The sequence below is a fragment of the Oncorhynchus mykiss genome, chromosome 23 (genome assembly GCF_057628025.1).
Source record: "Oncorhynchus mykiss isolate SJ-2025 chromosome 23, ASM5762802v1, whole genome shotgun sequence".
Taxonomy (NCBI): domain Eukaryota; kingdom Metazoa; phylum Chordata; class Actinopteri; order Salmoniformes; family Salmonidae; genus Oncorhynchus; species Oncorhynchus mykiss.
This window is the reverse complement of record NC_143044.1, coordinates 38,120,001-38,144,399: the sequence shown is the minus strand read 5'-3', so window position 1 is coordinate 38,144,399 and position 24,399 is coordinate 38,120,001. Positions and strand designations below refer to the sequence as shown.

The following is a 24,399-nucleotide window of genomic DNA, read 5'->3' as shown; positions in this document are numbered from 1 at the left end:
TATCCTGAGAGCCATGATTCCATGAAACAGAGTATGGTACAGTCCTTGATGTCTCTCTGGAAGGAGATCCTCACCCTGAGCTCATCTACTTTATTGTCCAGAGACTGAACATTAGGGAGTAATATACTCGGAAGCAGTGGATGGTGTGCCTGCCTCCTGAGTCGGACTAGAAGTCCACTCCGAATACCTATTTTCTGCCTGTGGTGTCTTGGAGCAGCCTCTGGGATAAGTTCAATTGCCCTGGTGTGTACGAACAAAGGTTCTAATTCGGGAAAGTCTTATTCCTGTTCGTAATGCTGGTGAGTTACCGCCACTCTGATAACCAAAAGTTATTTCCGGCTGCATGTAATAATGTAAGAAATATAACACAAAAATAAAAATGCAACATTGCTTAGGCGCTAGAAGCAGAGCTGCCATGTCTGACGGCGTCATCTTGCTGTGAAAAGTCAAATCTGACAAAAGCTGTATCCCATCTAGTCAAAACCCTGTCGGAGGGAGATGGTGTGCACAGAAACCGAGATCAGTACTGATAACCACAGTCTCTACCCCCAAAATGTCATTAGGCATTCTGTCTCCCTAAATTGCCATGTCCATTCCGTTTGCCTTTGATATAACAGTCTTATATCTGTACCCTTTGCACAGCGTGGATATATCCCCAAGCAACAGGAGAGAAAGCCACTTTAATCCAAATTCCCCAAAATTACTAAGTAACGAAGGGGGGGACTAATTATGTTTCATAAAGGCATGTCTCAAACCAGGCTTATTATTCACTTACTACATCCTTAAGTGGTGGCTCAACACTGACCTTGTCATCCATAAGAGAATACATTTTTCCTGCCCTGTTTAAATACGGAGCATTGTGCGAGAGTGCGTGCGTGGTGTCTTACCGGTGTCATTGCCCTGGCTCCCCTCTCTCTTCAGCATCTGAACAGCCCCCACGTATTTCTTCAGCTGGACCTTGAGGACCTCGTTCTCTCTGCAGACACAGAATCACATAATCAAGGCCCAGAGAGAGAGAGAAAGCGCATCAGACTGGACCAGTAAGTGTGTAAACCTCAAGGCTTACAGCCTTCTAAACCCCAACTCTGAAGCAGGATTATACATGCAGCCCTACAGGTTTCATGTGATTGTTTACTGTCACTACAGACTCTATGCATGAGGGAGGCGCAAGCGTGTGTATGCTCAGAAGAAGTGTGTGTAGCGGTACGTGTGTTTACAAGGCCTGTGCGGACACTTACTGTTGGTTTTGGGGGGAAATCAGAATCTAAGAGAATTACAGTGCTGTTAACAACAACAACCCCTGCCCTTCCTTCCCCGCTCTCGTTGTACCCTGCTTATCGCCTCCCATTCCACCCCACAAAGGACACCCGGGACAGGAGATCTCAAAAAGCCGGCTGATGAGCTCTCGGAGGGACGATAGGGCCGTTGTTATCAGAGTTGGCAAGCCGAGACACAATTCCGGTGCGATTTAATTAAAGGTAATAAATGTCTGGCATTCCAGAGGCAAGGGAGGTGATTCCACAGCTCAGGTGTGTCTTATTGATCCCTCCAAATGTGCCCTCCTGCTATGAAAAAGGCAGGTTAGCATTCCCGCATGGGCGCGCAAGGTTAGTGTTTTCCCTAAGATTTTAACCACAGAATTCTGTAATTCTACACATTTTGCCATGGCTTACACCGTGTCTTTATGCTTCGTGACTATAACAGATTCTCTCTGACCGTCTACTTTTTATTGGTGACTGTTAGTTATCAAAGATGATCTTATTTTAAAATATATAGCTCCTTTATCTTTACTACATATTTTTTGTTTTACACACTAACCAGACCACCCACGTTGTGTGCGTGACCATTGCAAAATAAATGTACACAAACAGTACATGTTATTCAATCATTTCATCAAAACTGCTGGTGTCTCAACAGGTGTCTGCATAGCCAGGCACTGAAATAGAACTTGGTTAGAACTTAGAACCTGGTTCCATTTTAGAGGCTTGACGCGCTGCAAGTCCCGCCTCTCTACTCATTGGTTTTTACAAGCATATACCCATGTGGGTGATTGAGAGATGAATGAGGTCCACACTGCAGTCCAGTTGGTGGCGATAACGCACCTTACATTTGGTTGCTAACTGCCATATAAAAAAAATCCACAGAAGAATTAACAAGGAGTTTTTCTTTTCGCTCTGTAATTTAGGTTAGTATTGTGGACTAAGTATAATGTTGTTTATCCATCCCCAGTTTTCTCCTTTCAGCCATTAAACTCTTACTGTTTTAAAAAGTCACCATTGGCCTCATGGTGAAATCCTTGAGCAGTTTCCTTCCTCTCCGGCAATTGAATTAGGCAGCAGGCCTGTATCTTTGTAGTGACTGGGTGTATTATACACCATTCAAAATATAATTAATAACTTAATCATGCTCAAAGGAATATTCGATGTCTGTTTTACACTGCTCAAAAAAATAAAGTGAACACTAAAATAACACATCCTAGATCTGAATGAATGAAATATTATTAATAAATACTTTTTTCTTTACATAGTTGAATGTGCTGACAACAAAATCACAAAAATGATCAATGGAAATGAAATTTATCAACCCATAGAGGTCTGGATTTGGAGTCACACTCAAAATTAAAGTGGAAAACCACACTACAGGCTGATCCAACTTTGATGTAATGTCCTTAAAACAAGTCAAAATTAGGCTCAGTAGTGTGTGTGTGACCTCCACAAGTCTGTATGACCTCCCTACAACGCCTGGGCATGCTCCTGATGAGGTGGCGGATGGTCTCCTGAGGTATCTCCTCCCAGACCTGGACTAAAGCATCTACCAACTCCTGGACAGTCTGTGGTGGATGGAGCGAGACATGATGTCCCAGATGTGCTCAATTGGATTCAGGTCTGGGGAACGGGCGGGGCAGTCCATAGCATCAATGCCTTCCTCTTGCAGGAACTGCTGACACACTCCAGCCACATGAGGTCTAGCGTTGTCTTGCATTAGGAGGAACCCAGGGCCAACCGCACCAGCATATGGTCTCACAAGGGTTCTGAGGATCTCATCTCGGTACCTAATGGCAGTCAGGCTACCTCTGGCGAGCACATGGAGGGCTGTGCGGCCCCCCAAAGAAATGCCACTCCACACCATGACTGACCCACCGCCAAACCGGTCATGCTGGAGGATGTTGTAGGCAGCAGAACGTTCTCCACAGCGTCTCCAAACTCTGTCACGTCTGTCACATGTGCTCAGTGTGAACCTGCTTTCATCTGTGAGGAGCACAGGGCGTCAGTGGCGAAATTGCCAATCTTGGTGTTCTCTGGCAAATGCCAAACGTCCTGCACTGTGTTGGGCTGTAAGCACAACCCCCACCTGTGGACGTTGGGCCCTCATACCACCCTCATGGAGTCTTTCTGACCGTTTGAGCAGACACATGCACATTTGTGGCCTGCTGGAGGTCATTTTGCAGGGCTCTGGCAGTGCTCCTCCTGCTCCTCCTTGCACAAAGGCGGAGGTAGCGGTCCTGCTGCTGGGTTGTTGCCCTCCTACGGCCTCCTCCACGTCTCCTGATGTACTGGCCTGTCTCCTGGTAGCGCCTCTATGCTCTGGACACTACGCTGACAGACACAGCAAACTTTCTAGCCACAGCTCCCATTGATGTGCCATCCTGGATGAGCTGCACTACCTGAGCCACTTGTGTGGGTTGTAGACTCCGTCTCATGCTACCACTAGAGTGAAAGCACCGCCAGCATTCAAAAGTGACCAAAACATCAGCCAGGAAGCATAGGAACTGAGAAGTGGTCTGTGGTCACCACCTGCAGAACCACTCCTTTATTGGGGGTGTCTTGCTAATTGCCTATAATTTCCACCTGTTGTCTATTCCATTTGCACAACAGCATGTGCAAGTTATTGTCAATCAGTGTTGCTTCCTAAGTGGACAGTTTGATTTCACAGAAGTGTGATTGACTTGGAGTTACATTGTGTTGTTTAAGTGTTCCCTTTATTTTTTTGAGCAGTGTATTTATTTTTACACATCTACATATAGGTGCTCTTCTTTGCAAGGCATTGGAAAACCTCCCTGGTCTTTGTAGTTGAATCTGTGCTTGAAATTCACTGTTCGACTGAGGAACCTTGCAGATAATTGTGTGCGGTACGGAGATTAGGTAGTCATTAAAAAATCATGTTAAACAATATTATTGCACACAGTGAGTCCGTGCAACTTCTTGTGTGAATTGTTAAGCACATTTGTACTCCTGAACATATTTAGGCTTGCCACTTTGACATTATGGAGTATTGTGTAGACCAGTGTATGCCAGGGCTCCAGAGTGGCGCAGCAGTCTAAGGCACTGCATTCTCAGTGCTAGAGGCGTCACTACCGACCTAGGTTCGATTCCAGGCTGTATCAAAACTGGCCATGATTGGGAGTCCCCATAAGGCGGTGCACAATTGGCCCAGCGTCGTCTGGGTTAGGGGAAGGTTTGGACGTCCTTGTCCCATCGCGCTCTAGCGACTCCTGTGGCGGGACGGGAGCATGCACGCTGACACGGTCAACAGCTGTAGGGTATTTCCTCCGACACATTAAGGGTTAAGCAAGCAGTATGTCTTGGCATTGTCGTGTTCTGGAGGACACATGGCTCTCAACCTTCACCTCTCCGGAGTCTGTACAGGAGTTGCAACAATGGGACAAGACTAACTACCAAATGGATATCACGAAACTGGGGAGAAAAATATAAAATAAATCCATTTGGTCCGTATAAAATTCAGCCTGTAACAAAATATTAGGGCTGTACCCGACAGTGCATTCTGAAAGCACTGCATATTAGGGCTGTACCCGACAGTGCATTCTGAAAGCACTGCATATTAGGGCTGTACCCGACAGTGCATTCTGAAAGCACTGTATATTAGGGCTGTACCCGACAGTGCATTCTGAAAGCACTGTATATTAGGGCTGTACCCGACAGTGCATTCTGAAAGCACTGTATATTAGGGCTGTACCCGACAGTGCATTCTGAAAGCACTGTATATTAGGGCTGTACCCGACAGTGCATTCTGAAAGCACTGTATATTAGGGCTGTACCCGACAGTGCATTCTGAAAGCACTGTATATTAGGGCTGTACCCGACAGTGCATTCTGAAAGCACTGTATATTAGGGCTGTACCCGACAGTGCATTCTGAAAGCACTGTATATTAGGGCTGTACCCGACAGTGCATTCTGAAAGCACTGTATATTAGGGCTGTACCCGACAGTGCATTCTGAAAGCACTGTATATTAGGGCTGTACCCGACAGTGCATTCTGAAAGCACTGTATATTAGGGCTGTACCCGACAGTGCATTCTGAAAGCACTGTATATTAGGGCTGTACCCGACAGTGCATTCTGAAAGCACTGTATATTAGGGCTGTACCCGACAGTGCATTCTGAAAGCACTGTATATTAGGGCTGTACCCGACAGTGCATTCTGAAAGCACTGTATATTAGGGCTGTACCCGACAGTGCATTCTGAAAGCACTGTATATTAGGGCTGTACCCGACAGTGCATTCTGAAAGCACTGTATATTAGGGCTGTACCCAACAGTGAGTATTCAGAACCATTGACTTTTTCCACATTTAGTTAAGTTACAGCCTTATTCTAACATTGATTAAATATATTGTTTTCCTCAAATCTACACACAATACCTCATACATAATGCCAAAGCAAAAACATGTCTTTTTTAAATAGAATAAAAAACATACGTATTTACATAAGTATTCAGACCCTTTGCTATGAGACTCAAAATTGACTGCTCGATTAAAGACATTTTGGTTGACCAACAGCCTATTGACCAAACAATCGACCAGTCGACTAAATGGGGTAAGCCCTACTGTAGAAACAGAGAGATGCCATATAGACAGACATGCATATCTATTTAATAAGAGCAAACTATTGGCAGTGTGTCTATGCAGTAGAGCTACACTGAGTGTACAAAACATTAAGAACACCTGCTCTTTCCATTATATTTGTTTTATTTGACCTTTATTTATACAGGATTCTCATTGAGATAACATCTCTTTTCCAAGAGAGACCTGGCCCAATAGCAGCAGAGGGAACAAAGTTTCAGACAAAACAACTTACATACACTAACACAACATTAAAACTATAAACAACTAAAAAACAGCTGTACTAAAAGACAATTACACTCTTCTATGATATTTACATCGATCAAGTGTTTAAACTCCACCAACGAAACTAGATCATCAAATTTTTAAATGTTCAGGAGAGAATTTCAGGACCAGCTGAGTAACTAAAACTATTTCTACCATGACCTGTTCTAGTTTTTGGTACTGTTAGAAGCAAATGAGAATGGGACCGTAATTGATATTTATTTACCGACCTGATTAAAAAACAGAAATTGGCATTTTACCCAATATGGCCTTATAAATCAGTGTATACCAGTATTTAAGCCTACACAATGTCAATGATGACCAGCCAACAGCACTGTAGGGATCAAAATGCTGTGTTAGACGTTTTTAATTTGTAATGAATCTGAGGGCTACATGATACACTGAATCAAGTGCACTCAGGGTAGTGTTTGAGGACTGCACACACACACACACCTAAAACTGCCAGTAATGTACATCGTACCAGCTCCTTCCTGGCCTCCAAAGAAAATCAAGCCTTACGCCAGTAATAAAAACCTATTCTCAGCTTGAGCTTCCTTATCAAGTTCTCTACATGCACAGTGAAGCTCGGCTTATCATCAACACACACACCCAAATATTTGTACAGTTTGACTTGCTCTATAGTATGTCCAGCCAACGTAGCAATGACATGATTAATAACATGCCTGGCATTTGAAAATACCATGCATTTTGTTTTACACGAATTTAGAATCATCTTTAAAATCATACAGATTCTGTTGTATGATAAATGCTCTTTGGTCATCTTCAAAAGCTAAATATAAACTACTACCACTTGAATAAAGAACAGTATCTGCATAAAAATTAATATCCGCTGTTTCAATAATATCCCCAATGTTGTTGTTATACAAAATGAACAACAGTGGGCCCAAAAAAAACCTTGCGGAACACCTGAGCACACCTCTATGGACTCCACTATTACACATCGTGTACGATTTGATATGTAATTTATAAACCAATCTAGAGCATGACCAGTAGTTCCACAACATTTTAACCTTTGCACTAACACAGCATGGTCCACAGTGTCAAATACCTTCGACAAATCAATAAAGACAGACAATGTAACTTCTTGTCAAGAGCACAGTGGATGTCATTTAAAACCGTCAACGTTGCTGAAACAGTGCTGTGGCCAAACCTAAAAACCTGATTCGCATTCCATTTAAGATGTTGTTTTCTTGGAAGTAGGCCTTTAGCTGCCTACTAACTAAGGACTCCAGTACCTTTGACAGTACAGACAATTTTGATATGAGTCGATAGTTGTCAAGTAGCGAAGGATCTCCACCTTTCAGGAGAGGCAGTATAAAAGCAGATTTTCATAACTTGGGGATTTCCTTAACATCAAGCGTGAGGTTAAAAATACATGTTAAGGGGGAGCAATGATGTCTGCAGCTAGGTGTAGGAAGCAGGGGTATAGTTCATCAGGGCCAGGGGATTTTTTCCATCAATTTATTTCAGGGTTTTGCATACTTCTGAAACAGAGAAGGATGAAAAGGGGAACCTGGTGAAGGACTACACAGGGGTGTCAGGTAAATTCATAGGGAGGTCAATTATACCTATGACCTTTTCAAATAAACTGCCTGATTCTAAAAAATGATTCAAGGCTTTCAGAATGAAGGTTCTCTCAGTTACAATCTGTATGTCGACCAACAATTGTTTGGGAAGCTGTGTATCTTTTTTGTACTCCAAACCTTTCACTACTTGCCCAAATTTTTATGGATTATTTAGATTATCTGAAGTAGATTTCAGGTAGTGGCCTGCTTTCAATTTACAGATCATAGCCACACCCATATTTGGAAGATGTTTAAAAGCTATCCAATAATCTCCTGAACCAGACCCTCTTGCTTTAGCCTACATAGCATTTTGTTTCCTTGTGGTTTTAGTAAGTTCCTTAGTAAATCAAGGGTTCTCTCTGCCCTTAATTCTGATTTTTTTTTTTTTAAAAAGGGGCCTATTACATACATCCTGGAATGCGTTGTGGAAGTAAGAAAAGGCTAGATCAACATCAGAGATTAATTCCATTCAATGCTAGATACATCATGCAAAAAACCTTGAATATCAAACCGTTTCTAGGTTTCTTTTCGTAATGACACTTGGAGATTTCTTAGGAATTTTACCATCTCACACACAGGCAATAGCACAGTGATCACTTATGTTATTTGCAAAAATACCAGAAGCATTAAAACGATGAGTATTGGGTTAAGATCAAAGAGGACATTTTATATTCAACCTAGTTACCCTGTTGACAATCTGAGTGAGATTAAAGGTACTGCATAGAATTTTAAATTGATCAGAGCGAGATGTTAGCCAGTCCTGATTCAGATCACCCATCAGGACAATCTCAGAATTGACATTCTGTGAAAACAATTTTAAAATACAATCCAGAGAGCCAACAGTGCAGATGGAGGTCTATAACAGCAAGATACAACAATATTTAAAAATGAGCCACGGTTTAGGTTCAAAGACAGATTTTCAAGTCGCTTAGGTTTAATAACAGAAGTCAGAACGACCACCGAGAACTTGTCTTATACATGTATAGCAACACCACCACCCTTAGATTTACGATTTGTACGAAAAACATTCTAACCAATTATGCCAATATTTTAGTCTGTAATATATATTTTTTGAGACATTTTTCAGAAAGCATAAATACATCAGGGTCGGCAGCTGTTGTCCATATATTCACAAAATCAAGCTTCGGCAGAAGACTTCTTACACTCATATGCAAAAACTTCAGGCAACTCTGACTACTTAATTGGGCAGGGGTAAGAATGTCAGGACCTGGGTTAGATCGCACATTTCCAGACAATAGAAGCAGCAAGATGATGGCAAGTCTAGATCGAGGGTTACAACATTTGGATTGACAGACAGCACTTGAACAACAATCCATAGTCACCAGAGTCTTTAAAGACACATATTTCAAGAGTTGTATGAAGTCCAGAGAAGTACCAAGAGAACAGTCCTGACATGTAAGCGCAAGAGTCAGATTTCTCACATATTGTTTGAGAGAAATGTGCATAGTTCTCACGTGCACTTCCGGAGCAAGGATGGGGTTTCTCAGGGAGAAAACAGTCATATATTTCCTTATTCACAGAGCAACAGGCTCTAAAAGTATGGCCAACATTGTAAAAGCCAAGGGTAGACAACAGCAACATGAACAACAGCAACATGTTTGTTTTTATTTATTGCCCTAAGAGTCACTAATCAAATAGTCCAAACACAGATCAATAAAAAGTCAGCGATGTATGCGTATGATGTAGGTGAGCAAAGCTCCGGGGATAGAGAGGGTGGCAAGGGTACCTGTACCAGAATGGGAGAGACAGAGCAGGGCAGGCAGGGAGCAGGCAGGCAGGCAGAGAGATCAGTTCTCTGGCCAACAGTGCACACGGATCGCACTGTATCGACGTGAAAATGTATCGACATAGGCTGACCTTGACACATGGATTGTGTGTGTGTGCCATTCAGAGGGTGAATGGGCAATATTGAAGTGCCTTTGAACGGAGTATGGAAGTAGGTGCCAGGTGCACCGGTTCATGTCAAGAACTGCAATGCTGCTGGGTTTTTCATGCCCAACAGTTTCCTGTGTATCAAGAATGGTCCACCACCCAAACAACAACCAGCCAAATTGGCACAACTATGGAAAGCATTGAAGTCAACATGGGTCAGCATCACTGTGGAAAGCTTTCAACACCTTGTAGAGTCCATGCCCCGATGAATTGAGGCTGTTCTGAGGGCAAATGAGTACCATCCCCTATGTTAGAAAGGTGTTCCTAATGTTTTGTACAGTGAGAGTATGTGTAGCCATCTATTGTGCTATAGAGTAGTGAAGTAATGAAGGTGTCACTGAAGGAAAGACAATGTAGAGAACGACCTAGGAGGATAATGTAGGGGCTGTGTTCTTACACAAGCCACACCCAAATCTACAGCATCTGTCCAGATTCAATTCCCTGAACAGAAACAGACTGACAACTGGAACTGGAGAATGTCCCAGACAGTCCTTTTTATATGGGCTCATCATTCTGCATTACAAGTATCCCTGAAAGTTTCAAAGGCATCCTACAGCACTAACTTTGCTGTGTATTGTACAACCGGCATGTGTCGTTGAGGGAGTTTGGGGGTATTCCACATGGGGGTATTCCACCCAAACATCTCGGTCAAAATGGACGGTCTATAAGCCCATTAGTGAAATTGGATCAGCTGAGAGAGGAAAAGTCCATATATCAGAAAGAGTAAGAGGCAGGAAGAGTTTCCACAACTTCCTGTTTGGCCTCTACTGAAGGCTTCTGGGATTGCAGTCCCAGAGGTTTGATTTGGATTTGACAGTAAAAAACAGGAGTATACTGCCCCAGTTTGAGAAAACATTACAGTAAAACACTCAGAGGATAAAATACAGGACGTCTACATCTAATACTCCTGAGTGCCATTTAGAGGCTCGACAAACAATACTTCAAACATTTACTGTGGTTTTCCTTTCATAAACCTTCCTCTGTGCCCACAGCACAGTAGGCAGACAGAGCAGAGTAGAAGACTGTTACAAGTGGGAGCTTCAACTGTACAGTAGCCCCTTGAGACAGCAAGATAATTGACTTCACAAAGCAGCAAAACAACTAAAATCCTCTCAACAACTACATTAAAACCACCCAAACCTTAGGAGGGGTCTTTACAGTACATCAATATCCCATTCTCAACCACCTTCAGGAAACACTCAGTGCCAAGTAAGAAGAAAGAATAATCTCTGTGTGCGTTTCCTCCAAACCGAGCAGAGGACCAGTGTCTCTTTGGCCAGGCCCACTCTCTCCTGGCCGCCTGCCCAGCCGCCTTCCTGGGTGAGATCTCATTTCTGCTCTGCTAACATCACTGGAAGAACAGCCAGAGCTCCATGCTGGTAGGGAATAGGCTTTCTCTGCGTCCGTGTGTGCTTGAAAACATGTGCCTCAGTCAGTCAGCATTACATACGCATGTCAGAAGCATTGCTTCAGTCAGTCAGCATTACATACGCATGTCAGAAGCATTGCTTCAGTCAGTCAGCATTACATACATGCGTGTCAGAAGCATTGCTTCAGTCAGTCAGCGTTACATACATGCCTGTCAGAAGCATTGCTTCAGTCAGTCAGTGTTACATACATGCGTGTCAGAAGCATTACTTCAGTCAGTCAGCGTTACATACATGCCTGTCAGAAGCATTGCTTCAGTCAGTCAGCGTTACATACATGCCTGTCAGAAGCATTGCTTCAGTCAGTCAGCATTACATACATGCGTGTCAGAAGCATTGCTTCAGTCAGCGTTACATACATGCCTGTCAGAAGCATTGCTTCAGTCAGCCAGCGTTACATACATGCCTGTCAGAAGCATTGCTTCAGTCAGCCAGTGTTACATACATGCGTGTCAGAAGCATTGCTTCAGTCAGTCAGCATTACATACATGCCTGTCAGAAGCATTGCTTCAGTCAGCCAGCGTTACATACATGCGTGTCAGAAGCATTGCTTCAGTCAGTCAGCGTTACATACATGCCTGTCAGAAGCATTGCTTCAGTCAGCCAGCGTTACATACATGCCTGTCAGAAGCATTGCTTCAGTCAGCCAGTGTTACATACATGCCTGTCAGAAGCATTGCTTCAGTCAGCCTTACATACATGCCTGTCAGAAGCATTGCTTCAGTCAGTCAGCGTTACATACATGCGTGTCAGAAGCATTGCTTCAGTTAGCGTTACATACATGCCTGTCAGAAGCATTGCTTCAGTCAGCCAGCGTTACATACATGCCTGTCAGAAGCATTGCTTCAGTCAGCCAGCGTTACATACATGCCTGTCAGAAGCATTGCTTCAGTCAGCCAGCGTTACATACATGCGTGTCAGAAGCATTGCTTCAGTCAGCCAGCGTTACATACATGCGTGTCAGAAGCATTGCTTCAGTCAGCCAGCGTTACATACATGCGTGTCAGAAGCATTGCTTCAGTCAGCCAGCGTTACATACATGCGTGTCAGAAGCATTGCTTCAGTCAGCGTTACATACGCATGTCAGAAGTATTGCTTCAGTCAGTCAGCGTTACATACGCATGTCAGAAGTATTGCTTCAGTCAGTCAGCGTTACATACGTGTGTCAGTAGTATTACTTCAGTTTGCCAGCGTTACATACATGCGTGTCAGAAGTATTGCTTCAGTCAGTCAGCGTTACATACGTGTGTCAGAAGTATTGCTTCAGTTTGCCAGCGTTACATACATGCGTGTCAGAAGCATTGCTTCAGTCAGTCAGCGTTACATACATGCGTGTCAGAAGCATTGCTTCAGTCAGTCAGCGTTACATACATGCGTGTCAGAAGTATTGCTTCAGTCAGTCAGCGTTACATACATGCCTGTCAGAAGCATTGCTTCAGTCAGCCAGCGCTACATACATGCGTGTCAGAAGCATTGCTTCAGTCAGTCAGCGTTACATACATGTGTGTCAGAAGTATTGCTTCAGTCAGTCAGCGTTACATACGTGTGTCAGAAGCATTGCTTCAGTCAGCGTTACATACAGTGGCGCAAAAAAGTATTTAGTCAGCAACCAATTGTGGAAGTTCTCCCACTTAAAAAGATGAGAGAGGCCTGTAATTTTCATCATTAGGTACACTTCAACTATGACAGACAAAATGAGAAAAAAATCCAGAAAATCACATTGTAGGATTTTTTATTAATTTATTTGCAAATTATGGTGGAAAATAAGTATTTGGTCACCTACAAACAAGCAAGATTTCTGGCTCTCACAGACCTCTAACTTCTTTAAGAGGCTCCTCTGTCCTCCACTCGTTACCTGTATTAATGGCACCTGTTTGAACTTGTTATCAGTATAAAAGACACCTGTCCACAACTTCAAACAGTCACACTCCAAACTCCACTATGGCCAAGACCAAAGAGCTGTCAAAGGACACCAGAAACAAAATTGTAGACCTGCACCAGGCTGGGAAGACTGAATCTGCAATAGGTAAGCAGCTTGGTTTGAAGAAATCAACTGTGGGAGCAATTATTAGGAAATGGAAGACATACAAGACCACTGATAATCTCCCTCGATCTGGGGCTCCACGCAAGATCTCACCCCGTGGGGTCAAAATTATTTTCCACCATAATTTGCAAATAAATTCATTAAAAATCCTACAATGTGATTTTCTGGATTTTTTTTCTCATTTTGTCTGTCATAGTTGAAGTGTACCTATGATGAAAATTACAGGCCTCTCATCTTTTTAAGTGGGAGATGTTGCACAATTGGTGGGTGACTAAATACTTTTTTGCCCCACTGAACATTTGTGTCAGAAGCATTGCTTCAGTCAGTCAGCGTTACATACATGCGTGTCAGAAGCATTGCCTCAGTCAGTGTGCGGCCCACATCTTAACCAGCCCAGTACTCACTCCTCTCGCTGTGATTAATCAATGTGGGTAAATCTATGAGAGGATCTTAGTCCAGCTCACATCCATGGGGCTTTGTTAGACACACACAGGAAGGGCTTACTTACCAATTCCAGTATTTTTAGAGACTATTGATCAGATCAGGCCAGATTTGGGTGGAGGATAGCACTTGGGTGTGAGTGGCTGGCTGGAGTTCCTGTTTGGCTTAAAAGTGTAGTGAGGTGGAAGAACTGGGCTGGCTAAGATGGCTCAAATGGCTCAAATGTTAAAAGTGCACTTCGCAGCATACTCAACTCATACACTTAAGACGCCACCCAAAAAACACACTTGCTCATATTGAACTTCTAAAGACCGTTTCCATTGAGATCCATGTTTTTCTTTTTCTAACCACCAATGGTCCACTGTTCTGCCTATGGAGCCCTGACCTGTTCACTGGACATGCTACCTTGTCCCGGACCTGCTGTTTTCGAACCCCCTCCCTCTCTCAACCTCTGAATGCTCAGCTATGAAAAGCCAACTGACGTTAACTCCTGAGGTGCTGACCTGTTGCACCCTCTACAACCACTGTGATTATTATATGACCCTGCTGGTCATCTATGAACGATCTGGACTTAATGGCCATGAACTCTTTAAAATCACAGCCAGAAGAGGACTGGCCACCCCTCAGAGCCTGGTTCCTCCCTAGGTTTCTTCCTAGGTTCCTGCCTTTCTAGGGAGTTTTTCCTAGCCACCGTGCTTCAACATCTGCATTGCTTGCTATTTGGGGTTTTAGGCTGGGTTTTATAGAAGCACTTTGTGACATCTGCTGATTTATTGTAGCACAGGGATAGGAAACCAACTGAGCCATGGGAACCTGCCATTGGGAACAATCACCACCAGTGGCACCCACCTGCCCAGAGCCTGCACCTTGGCTGTGTGTCTCTCCTCCAGCTCATCCAGGCGTCTCCTCAGGGCGTCTGTCTCCTGCCTCAGCCCAGCAGAGTGCTCCATCTCCCCATCCAGCAGGCTACGCAGGGACCTCGATTCCCGGAAGACAACACAATACTGTTACCATACAGTCACAAAAAACACAGTCTCAGAAAACTTGCATACATATATACACACATAGCTCCAAATTCCACTAGATTTTTCACAACATGTCAAAGATCAACTCATACCATCAACATTAGGAGACTCACGTGTTGTGTTCATCCAGCTCATCCTTCCTGTTCATCATGGCTACTATGGCCTGGTGGAGCTCCACTGTGGATGAGAGACCGTTAAACACAGACAAACACACAGATGCAAAAAAATACATCTGGAAAAGTGGTTATTGTTCACATTTCTTTTACTCAGCTCATATTGAAGTCTCATCACTACCACTACTGTGCCACTGAGCTGAGTGATACATTAAATACTAAACTGGTTTCATACTGCATGTGCTGCTGCCTGTAGCCAACTCTTGTCGTTGTCATGACGACACAAGTTAGGTCCAGAACATAGAGCAGGGCTACTCAACTGGTGGCCCACGGGCCAGATAAGGCTCTTTTATTCAATTTAGAATGGCCCTTTGATCAATTCTGAACATACATTTTAGAACATTTACAAAAACCTGATGTTTAGTACGAAAAAGGAGCCCTCTTTCAATATTCTTCAATTGGAGAATCTGTTTTCCTGTAGTCCCACTGATTAATTGTTGTCAATCGTCACCAAACATACAAGTTACAGCCAATCAGAGCTGCTAACAGGGGTACAGGGTCTGCCTGCCCGACTATCAGCTTTTTCACAGCAGATGAGATCACTAGATCACTACACTGCCTGATACACCAGTGTGCTTTGTGCTTAACTCAGAGGTGAGTTAAGTTATGGCTATCATAAACTTTATCCAATCAACATCTAGCCTGCAACATCGCTTGTTCGTAGTCTGCCGAGTATCCTGATCAACGTTTACATAATGATGTTGGGTGGTTAAGCAATGGTTATAGTGCTGTCAAGAGCAGCTGTCTGTAGAAAGCCAACACATACTCCTCATTAAGCAGTTTCTCTAGATACAGTATCAGATGTTTGTTATTTAGTGACATCTTCAATTCATTGAATGGACTCAACCTAGCTCATTTCCCATACATACCAAATTGGTTGACTACAGGGGCAGCAAAACTGGACTTCAATGCTATGATACTCACCCACTTAACATACTGCTTAACTGGTTGGGCCCAAGCTTGCTGTACAACATTAAAACCCATTCAGTGTGCGTACAACAGGCTCTCAAAGTGCTGGATAGAGTAGACATCACTGTTACATCCACAGACAGCATGCGTTACTGAGTGGGGAAAATCTGGTTCAATACACCGACGCATGTCTTGTATTCAAGATCCTAATGGCCCCCTCCCTCCACTTAGTACTTCAGTCAAACAGAAAAAACCACGGTAGCAGATCCACAAGTCTCAGTCTGTCGGCGTGCTACGTGTTGCTTGTCCTATGTTGCTCAGTCTATCGGCGTGCCACGTGTTGCTTGTCCTATGTTGCTCTGTCTGTCGGCGTGCCACGTGTTGCTTGTCCAATGTTGCTCTGTCTGTCGGCGTGCTACGTGTTGCTTGTCCTATGTTCCTCTGTCTGTCGGCATGCTACGTGTTGCTTGTCCTATGTTGCTCTGTCTGTCGGCGTGCTACGTGTTGCTTGTCCTATGTTGCTCTGCATGTGCTCACTGCTCCTTGTTTATCAATATTTTTATTGTTTTTAATAACGGCCCAGGGACTGCAGTTGAAAATTTGTCACTTTTAGTCACTAAAACAGTCACTTTTACTGAAAGGTTGATTAAAATGTGCACTGTCCCTGTAAAAATACAAATAAACTAAGGGAGGGATAAAACAGTTATTGACATGACTGAAATTGAAGTGTGTTATTTCCCCCTCTGATGAGCCCAAACAAAACACTCCCTTTCCCTACACAATTTTATTCAGTCATCATCAGCACAGATCAATCCCATAATGTTGGAGTTTCTAGATAAACTGAAAGCTAACTTTGCAACGAGATTTGATGAGTTTAAGTTCCTACAGAGGTGGTGCAGTTTATTATAGGGACCCATTCTCTACTGATGCAGGGGTAGAGAGCCCTCCACAAAAACTAGTCAACTGAGATAAAAGGTTTCTGTGTGTAAAAAAAAAAAAAGAAGTGTTAAATGATAAAGAAATGGAAAATAGAACAGAATGTGATGCTGGTCAGCTGAGATATGCCATGCATAAAAGGTTTCCCATGTGTAAATAAAAACAAAAGATACATTTCTACTTTCCTGTCCGTTTTATGTGATGCAGGTCAACGGTGTACAAATGTGTTACATTATTTAAAGAAATGTACGCAATGAATTAGGCCAATCTTAAAGCACTTAAAATGAACTTTTAGCAACATTTGATTTGAATAAAAGTGCTTTATAAACATCATAATTGTGTCTTTGCATTGTTTTTTTAATACCGGTTTTAGTAATCCCATGAAGAAAAATGTCTTGCCCCCCTGTAAAATACCTTTTTCAAATCTGGCCCCCATAAGAATATAGTTGAATAGTCTTGACATGAGCATGGGACCAGCCATGCTACTAAAATAGCACCGCGGCCCAGATACATACACACCATACAGTCACAGCACAGCTCTTTACTCACATGACGGATATAGGCTAATACATAGACCGACTTCTCTCAGTGCAGTGCTATGGAAAAAGTGGCAAGTGCCAAGGCCTTATGAATACCAAAGTATTTACTCAATTATAAGCAAATAAATTATACAGATCAGCTGTTGGCTATCAACAGCCACGAAGCTTAGAAGTGGAGCGTGTTTTGGCCCCGGACGCATTTCAAAAGGTAGGTCTACAACGCAAAGCCTCGGCTAAGTGGCTGGTTGAGGTGAAGAAAAGGAGGATGAAGATGGGCGCTAGAGGAGGAGAGGACAGAACCATTATATCTGGAGCTCCCAACTCCACATCACTGCTCCAGATATGTGGAACATTTACGATAACCATGCGTTCACCACAGGAAAACAGCACCGGTCCATTAACGAGCTGTATAGTGTGTGTGTGGCAGGCGTTAACATAATGGTGGACCTTGGCTTATGTTCTTTATACTGCACACAATGTTCTCTATCTATACACACACACACACACACAGTACTCCTCTTTTGAGAGCTGCTAATCTTTTGAGTGTTTGACTATAGACGTGAGTTACAACTTTAGACGTGACTGTGGGTCTTCCACAGTGCTTAAAGGCAGACCGTCACACTTGGATCCCCAGCCCTGATACCCTGACTAACATTACAGGCTTGGTGAGATCCACACACAGGAAACACATAACATCAATATGAGCATCAGCGGGGCTAACCTCTGCTAAGCATTAGAGAATTACACAAATCACGTCCTAGAGGCGAAAAACACAGACAGCGTGTAAACGGTTGACTGGTTCAGGGCATTTTATATTCCCGGAAGTTTTGAAAGAAAATAGAGCAGAAGAAATGTGGATGACTGGTGTGTGTTGTATAGAGAAATGAGATCTATCGAAGAAGACATGATTTTCTGAGGGTACCGTTCTGTTTCAGTCCTGTAAACTGGAGACTACAGTTTGAGTACACACAGGGCACACCGATCCTGAATTAACAGTGCCATCTCCTGGTTGAATAAAATAATTCTCATCATACTGAATTCCCTTCTTAAAACACATGCTTAGTATACCACACACACTCACCCACTGTCATGGACTCTGGTAGACCGGGGGTGGCACTGGAAAGGACACTGGAGAGAGGTGCATTCTGGCCCGGCGGGCTGGCCTCCAAGCTGCAACACCACAGAGAGAGAGAGAGAGAGAGAGAGAGAGAATGTTACGTGCATTTCTCCATCCAATAACTCTCAAGACTATTGAAATCAAATTGTATTGGTCACATACACATGGTTAGCAGATGTTAATGCGAGTGTAGCGAAATGCTTGTGCTTCTATTTCCGTGCAGTAATAGCTAACAAGTAATCTAACAATTCCACAACAACTACCTAATACACACAAATCTAAGTAAAGGGTTGGAATAAGAATATGTACATATAAATATATGAATGAGTGAAGACCGAGAAGCTTAGGCAAGATGCAATAGATGGTATAAAATACAGTCTATACACATGAGATGAGTAATGCAAGATAAGCAAACATTATTAAAGTGCCATTATTAAAGTGACTAGTGATCCATTTATTAAAGTGGCAACAGCCTCTCTGTGTCATTGATGGCTGTTTAACAGTCTGAAGGCCTTGAGTTAGAAGCTGTTTCTCTGGTCTCTCGGCCCCTGTTTTGATGCACCTGTACTGACCTCGCCTTCTGGATGATGGCGGGGTGAACAGGCAGTGGCTCAGGTGGTGGTTGTCCTTCATGATCTTTTTGGCCTTCCTGTGACATCGGGTGGTGTAGGTGTCCTGGGAGCAGGTAGTTTACCCCCGGTGATGCATTGTGCAAACCGCACCACCCTCTGGAGAGCCTTGCGGTTGTGGGCAGTGCAGTTGCCATACCAGGCGGTGATACAGCCCGACAGGATGCTCTCAATTGTGCATCTGTATAAGTTTGTGAGGGTTTTAGGTGATAAGCCACATTTCTTTAGCCTCTGGAGGTTCAAGAGGCGCTGTTGCGCCTTCTTCACCACACTGTCTGTGTGGGTGGACCATTTCAGTTTGTCAGTGATGTGTACGGTGAGGATTTATTATTTTTTTTTAAACGTTCCACCTTCTCCCACTGCTGCCCCGTCAATTTGTTGACTTTGAGTGAGAGGTTATTTTCCTGACAGCACACTGAGTGCCCTTACCTCCTCCCTGTAGGCTGTCTCGTCGTTGTAATCAAGCCCACTACTGTTGTCGTCTACAAACTCGATGATTGAGTTGGAGGCGTGCATGGCCACGCAGTCATGGGTGAACAGGGAGTACAAAGGGGGCTGAGCACGCACCTTTGTGGGGCCCCAGTGTTGAGGATCAGCGAAGAGGAGATGTTGTTTCCTACCTTCACCACCTGGGGTTGCCCGTCAGAAAGTCCAGGGCCAAATTGCACAGGGCGGGGTTGAGACCCTGGGTCGTCAACCTTAATGATAAGCTTGGAGGGTACTATGGTGTTGAATGCTGAGCTGTCGTTGATGAACAACATTCTTACATAGGTATTCCTCTTGTCCAGATGGGATAGGGCAGTGTGATGGCGATTGCATCGTCTGTGGACCTATTGGGGCGGTATGCAAATTGAAGTGGGTCTAGGGTGGCAGGTAAGGTGATATGATCCTTGACTAGTCTCTCAAAGCACTTTCATGATGACAGAAGTGAGTGTAGTCATTTAGTTCAGTTACCTTTGCCTTCTTGGGTACAGGAACAATGGTGGCCATCTTGAAGCATGTAGGGACAGCAGACTGGGATAAGGATTGATTGAATATGTCCGTAAACACACCAGCCATGCTCGGAGGACGCGGCTAGGGATGCCGTCTGGGCTGGCAGCCTTGCGAGGGTTAACACATTTAAATGTCTTACGTCGGCCATGGAGGAGGAGAGGGAGGGCCCGCAGTCCTTGGTAGCAGGCCACGTCGGTGGCACGGTATTATCCTGGAAGCGTGACGTCGGTGTCCGTGACGTGGCTGGTTTTTCATTTTGTTGCCGTAATTGCCTGTAGACCCTGCCACATACGTCTTGTGTCTAAGCCGTTGAATTGCGACTCCACTTTGTCCCTATACCGACATATCGCTTGTTTGATTGCCTTGGGGGGATTAACAACACCGTTTATATTTGTCCATATTCCCAGTCATCTTTCCATTGTTGAATGCAGTGGGTTGTGCTTTCAGTTTTGTGCGAATACCGCCATCTATCCATGGTTTCTGGTTAGGGTAGGTTTTAATAGTCTCCGATGCGCTTCCTTATAAAACTCACTCACGGAATCAGCATATAAATCGATGTTATTCTGAAGCGTGGATTCCGATTGGTCAGACCATCGTTGAATAGTTCTAATCACGGGTACATCCTGTTTGAGTTCCTGCCTGTAGGACGGTAGGAGCAAAATGGAGTCGTGGTCGGATTTGCCGAAGGAAGGGTGGGGGAGGGCCGTGTGTGCATTGCGGAAGTTTAGAGTAGCAGTGATCGAGTGTATTGCCCGCACAAGTGCTACAGTCAATATGCTGATAGGATTCAGGTAGTCTTGTCCTCAAATTTGCTTTGTTAAAATCAAAACTATGAAATATTGAAGTGAGCTCGGTTTTCTTCCCTCCCTTGTTAAGATCATGTGCATGTAAAATTGACTGACAACATACTTGAACTGCAGCTGGGTTCTGGTTGTCTCGTGGTTGCCTGTGGAATCTGTCTGTACAGGAAATGCAACCGTATCCTCCACTGAACCGACTGAAACAAAATGAAGTGCAAACAATGCTGAGGAATGTTTTGGATCAAATCTGTCTGCTTTAAGAATATGCTTCCCATATTCAACAGAAGCTTAGTAAATGTACAGAACCAGTCAAAAGTTGACACATCTACTCATTCAAGGTTTTTTTTTTTTTTTTTTTACTATTTTCTACATTGTAGAATAATAGTGAAGACATCAAAACTGTAAAATAACACATAAGGAATCGTGTAGTGACCAAAAAAGTACCAAGAGTGTGCACAGCTGTCATCAAGGCAAAGGGTGGTTACTACATGATTCCATATGTTTATTTCATAGCTTTGATGTCTTCACTATTATTCTGCAATGTAGAAAATAGTAAAAAATAACTTGAATGAGTAGGTGTCCAAACTTTTAACTGGTACTGTATAATTACCTCCAAGTAACGTCACACACTATTTTCTTTTAACACCAGTCTTCCGTTTCTATAGAAACAAACTCCAAAAATGAACAATATGAACCAACACACTATAACCAAACTTCTGTGAATGTGTAAGAAATGACTGGTGAGCCCAGAAGACTGGGTTGAGGAACAGAGGGGAGGAGCCTGGCTCACCTGGCTGAGAGTAGGAGTGGCTGGAGGCCACAGGAATGAGGATGTTTGAACTGTCATGATCAGTCATGGCCTGCAGAGGGCTACACGTGGACACACTGGATAGGCTCCCCACCACCACTCTGTAGACACACACACACACCACAGCAAGTACACTTGTTTATATCAATCATTGTTTAAGAGTTTCCCACCATGCTTATTGTATGATTAGGAAAGTGAAAGTCTCCATAGTCACTCACTGGTTAGTGCTGGCCCTGTCATGGAGGGGGCTCTGTAGCTGTGGTCTGCTCTTGTACACCTCCTCTTCCTCATCATTATCAATAATCTTGGAGTCTGGCAGAGCCCTGGAGAAAGGAGGAGACCCGGCCCAGCTGACTATCCCAGGCTCGGGCATCCCGTTCTGGGGAGGCGAGAGGGAGGAGGAGGGCTCCAGTGGGTCAGTGCCCTCCTCCAGACTGACCTGAGGAGTAGTGGTGCTCTTCCTGAGAGTGGCAGTACTCCCCCCCACCTCCTCATCCTCGTCCTCTGCTCCCCCATCCAGGTCGTCATTGAAAGAGATGATGTTGGTGATTTTCTTTTTCCTCCGTCGCTCCTTCCTCAGGCCAGAGTCTGGAGAGGAGAGAGAAAAAGTAGTTTGTTTCATATCCATGTTTTTGGGCTTATCATCATCATCATCATCTTAGTAAGAATATGAATAGAACTGAATATAAATAATTGGTTATATCCACTGTTCCCCTTCTGTGTCTAAGTTGATTGTAATTTCTCCTCCCTACCTGCGGAGGCGCTGCGGGGCAGGACAGGCAGTGGGTCTGTGGAGCCGTAAGGGCGGTGGGTGGGGATGAAGCCTGGCACCACAGTGGTGGCGGTGCTGATCTCCCTGAGCAGAGTGCTCACCCCCTGGGTCGACTCCTTCCATAAGCTCCCTATGCCCTGGGTGGACTCCTTCAGGAGGTGGCTCACGGAAGAGGAGGAGCCTGCTCGGATCACACCATTTAGGTCCTTATTGTCGATGTTGATGGCAAACAGGATGGAGTTCAGTCCTGTGTGAGAAAGAGGGTCTAGTTAGAAGTCATTCACACAGCACAGCCTAGTTAGAGCACTAGCGGTAGTGGATAAGGTGAATTGGTTCCTCCCAACTTACACTGAACAAAAATATCAAATCACAACAATTTCAAAGATTTTACTGAGTTAAAGTTCATATTGGGAAATCATTCAACTGAAATAAATGATGCCCTAATCTATGGATTTCACATTACCAGGAAAAGAGATAAGGTATCTGTGACCAACAGCTGCATAACACAGGTATTCCCAAACTGGGGTACACTTACACCTGCAATTTTGTCGAGGGTACGCCAAATAAAAATATGATTCACATGTTTATTTTTTTATTTTTTAAATACAAAAAATATATATTTTATTATTTTTTTATTCACATATTCAAAACAAGGCTATACATTTGGGTAAGTTTTTTTTGTTCCTCGCCTGAGTAGCCTCGTTTCACTGCCAAAAATATAATTAAACCATTTAGTGTTCAGAAAAATACTAACAATGTCAAATACAGGTAGCCTAGTCAAATAATTAACATCCAATCACATGAACCGTTACTCTCTCGTGGGAATTCCACTAATGATCCGTATGTAGCTGCTGCTCATGTTGGTATCTGTACTGATGGTGTAAAAGCCATGACAGGGAGACATAGTGGAGTGGTAATGTGCGTGCAAGCAGTTGCTCCTGACGCCACTTGGGTACACTGCAGAGGTTCTTGCTGCCAAGGGAATGCCTGACGGCTTGAAAGACGTTTTGGACACTACAGTGAAAATGGTTAAATTTGTTAAAGCAAGGCCCCTCACCTCTCGTGCAGTGACTATGTAACACTTTTACAACATACAGAAGTGCGCTGGTTATCAATGGGCAAAGTATTGACACGTTTTTTTGAATTGAGAGACGAGCTTAATGTTTTCTTTACTGACCATCATTTTCACTTGTCTGACTGCTTGCATGGTGACGAGTTTCTCACACGACTGGCCTATCTGGGTGATGTTTTTTCCCCTTGCCTGAATGATCTGAATCTAGGATTACAGAGACTCTCCACAACTATATTCAATGCGAGGGACAAAATTGAGGCTATGATTAAGATGTTGGAGCTCCTCTGTCTTCAACAAAGGACAACAAGGCCTTTCCATCATTGTATGATTTTTTTGTGTGCAAATTAACTCAAGCTTAGGGACAATGTCAAATGTGATATAGCAAAGCACCTAAGTGAGTTTGGTGCGCAATTACGCAGGTACTTTCCCGAAACAGATGACACAAACGACTGGATTCGTTAACCCTATCAAGACCTGCCTCCAGTCCAACATCTGAACAAGAGAGCCTCATCGAAATTGCAACAAGCCGTTCTGTGAAAATTTAATTTAAATCAGAAGCCACAGCCAGATTTATGGATTGGGCTGATCTCAGAGTATCCTGCCTTGGCAAATTGTGCTGTTAAGACACTGATGCCTTTTGCAACCATGTACCTATGTGAGAGTGGATTCTCAGCCCTCACTAGCATGAAAACTAAATACAGGCACAGAGTGTGTGTGGAAAATTATTTAAGACTGAGACTCTCTCCAATACAACATTGCAGAGTTATGTGCATCCTTTCAAACACACCCTTCTCATTAACCTGTGGTGAGTTATTCACAATTTTGAATAAACAAGCAAGGTTTTATATGTAAGATGGTTAAGATGGCAAAATTGCTGGATATTGGTGGGAACTGGAACACGCTGAACCAGAGCATCCCAAACCTGCTCAAATGGGTGACATGTCTGGTGAGTATACAGGCCATCTTCCAGGAATTGTGTACAGATCCTTGCAACATGGGACCATGCATTATCATGAGGTGATGGCGGCGGATGAATGGCACGACAATGGGCCTC

The 24,399-nt window shown here is 43.7% G+C and overlaps 1 protein-coding gene and 1 long non-coding RNA gene across 5 annotated transcripts in view; one reads left to right on the top strand and one right to left on the bottom strand.

Moving 5' to 3' along the window:
- The window catches only part of LOC149972588 (uncharacterized), a 439,554-nt gene that overhangs the window by 200,672 nt on the left and 214,483 nt on the right, over nt 1–24,399 (top strand). The window lies entirely within an intron of this gene.
- Nucleotides 1–24,399, bottom strand: part of LOC110502889 (sorting nexin-29) — a 172,198-nt gene that overhangs the window by 120,850 nt on the left and 26,949 nt on the right. For all 3 annotated transcript variants that reach the window (XM_036960638.2, XM_036960639.2, XM_090217437.1), the window contains exons 7-14: nt 22,254–22,520; nt 21,720–22,089; nt 21,484–21,602; nt 20,803–20,890; nt 18,236–18,324; nt 14,711–14,774; nt 14,422–14,550; nt 888–976 (exon numbers count right to left, since the gene is read on the bottom strand). In XM_036960638.2, the coding sequence (XP_036816533.2) occupies nt 888–976; nt 14,422–14,550; nt 14,711–14,774; nt 18,236–18,324; nt 20,803–20,890; nt 21,484–21,602; nt 21,720–22,089; nt 22,254–22,520 (1,215 nt within the window). The remainder of the gene's footprint in view (nt 1–887; nt 977–14,421; nt 14,551–14,710; nt 14,775–18,235; nt 18,325–20,802; nt 20,891–21,483; nt 21,603–21,719; nt 22,090–22,253; nt 22,521–24,399) is intronic.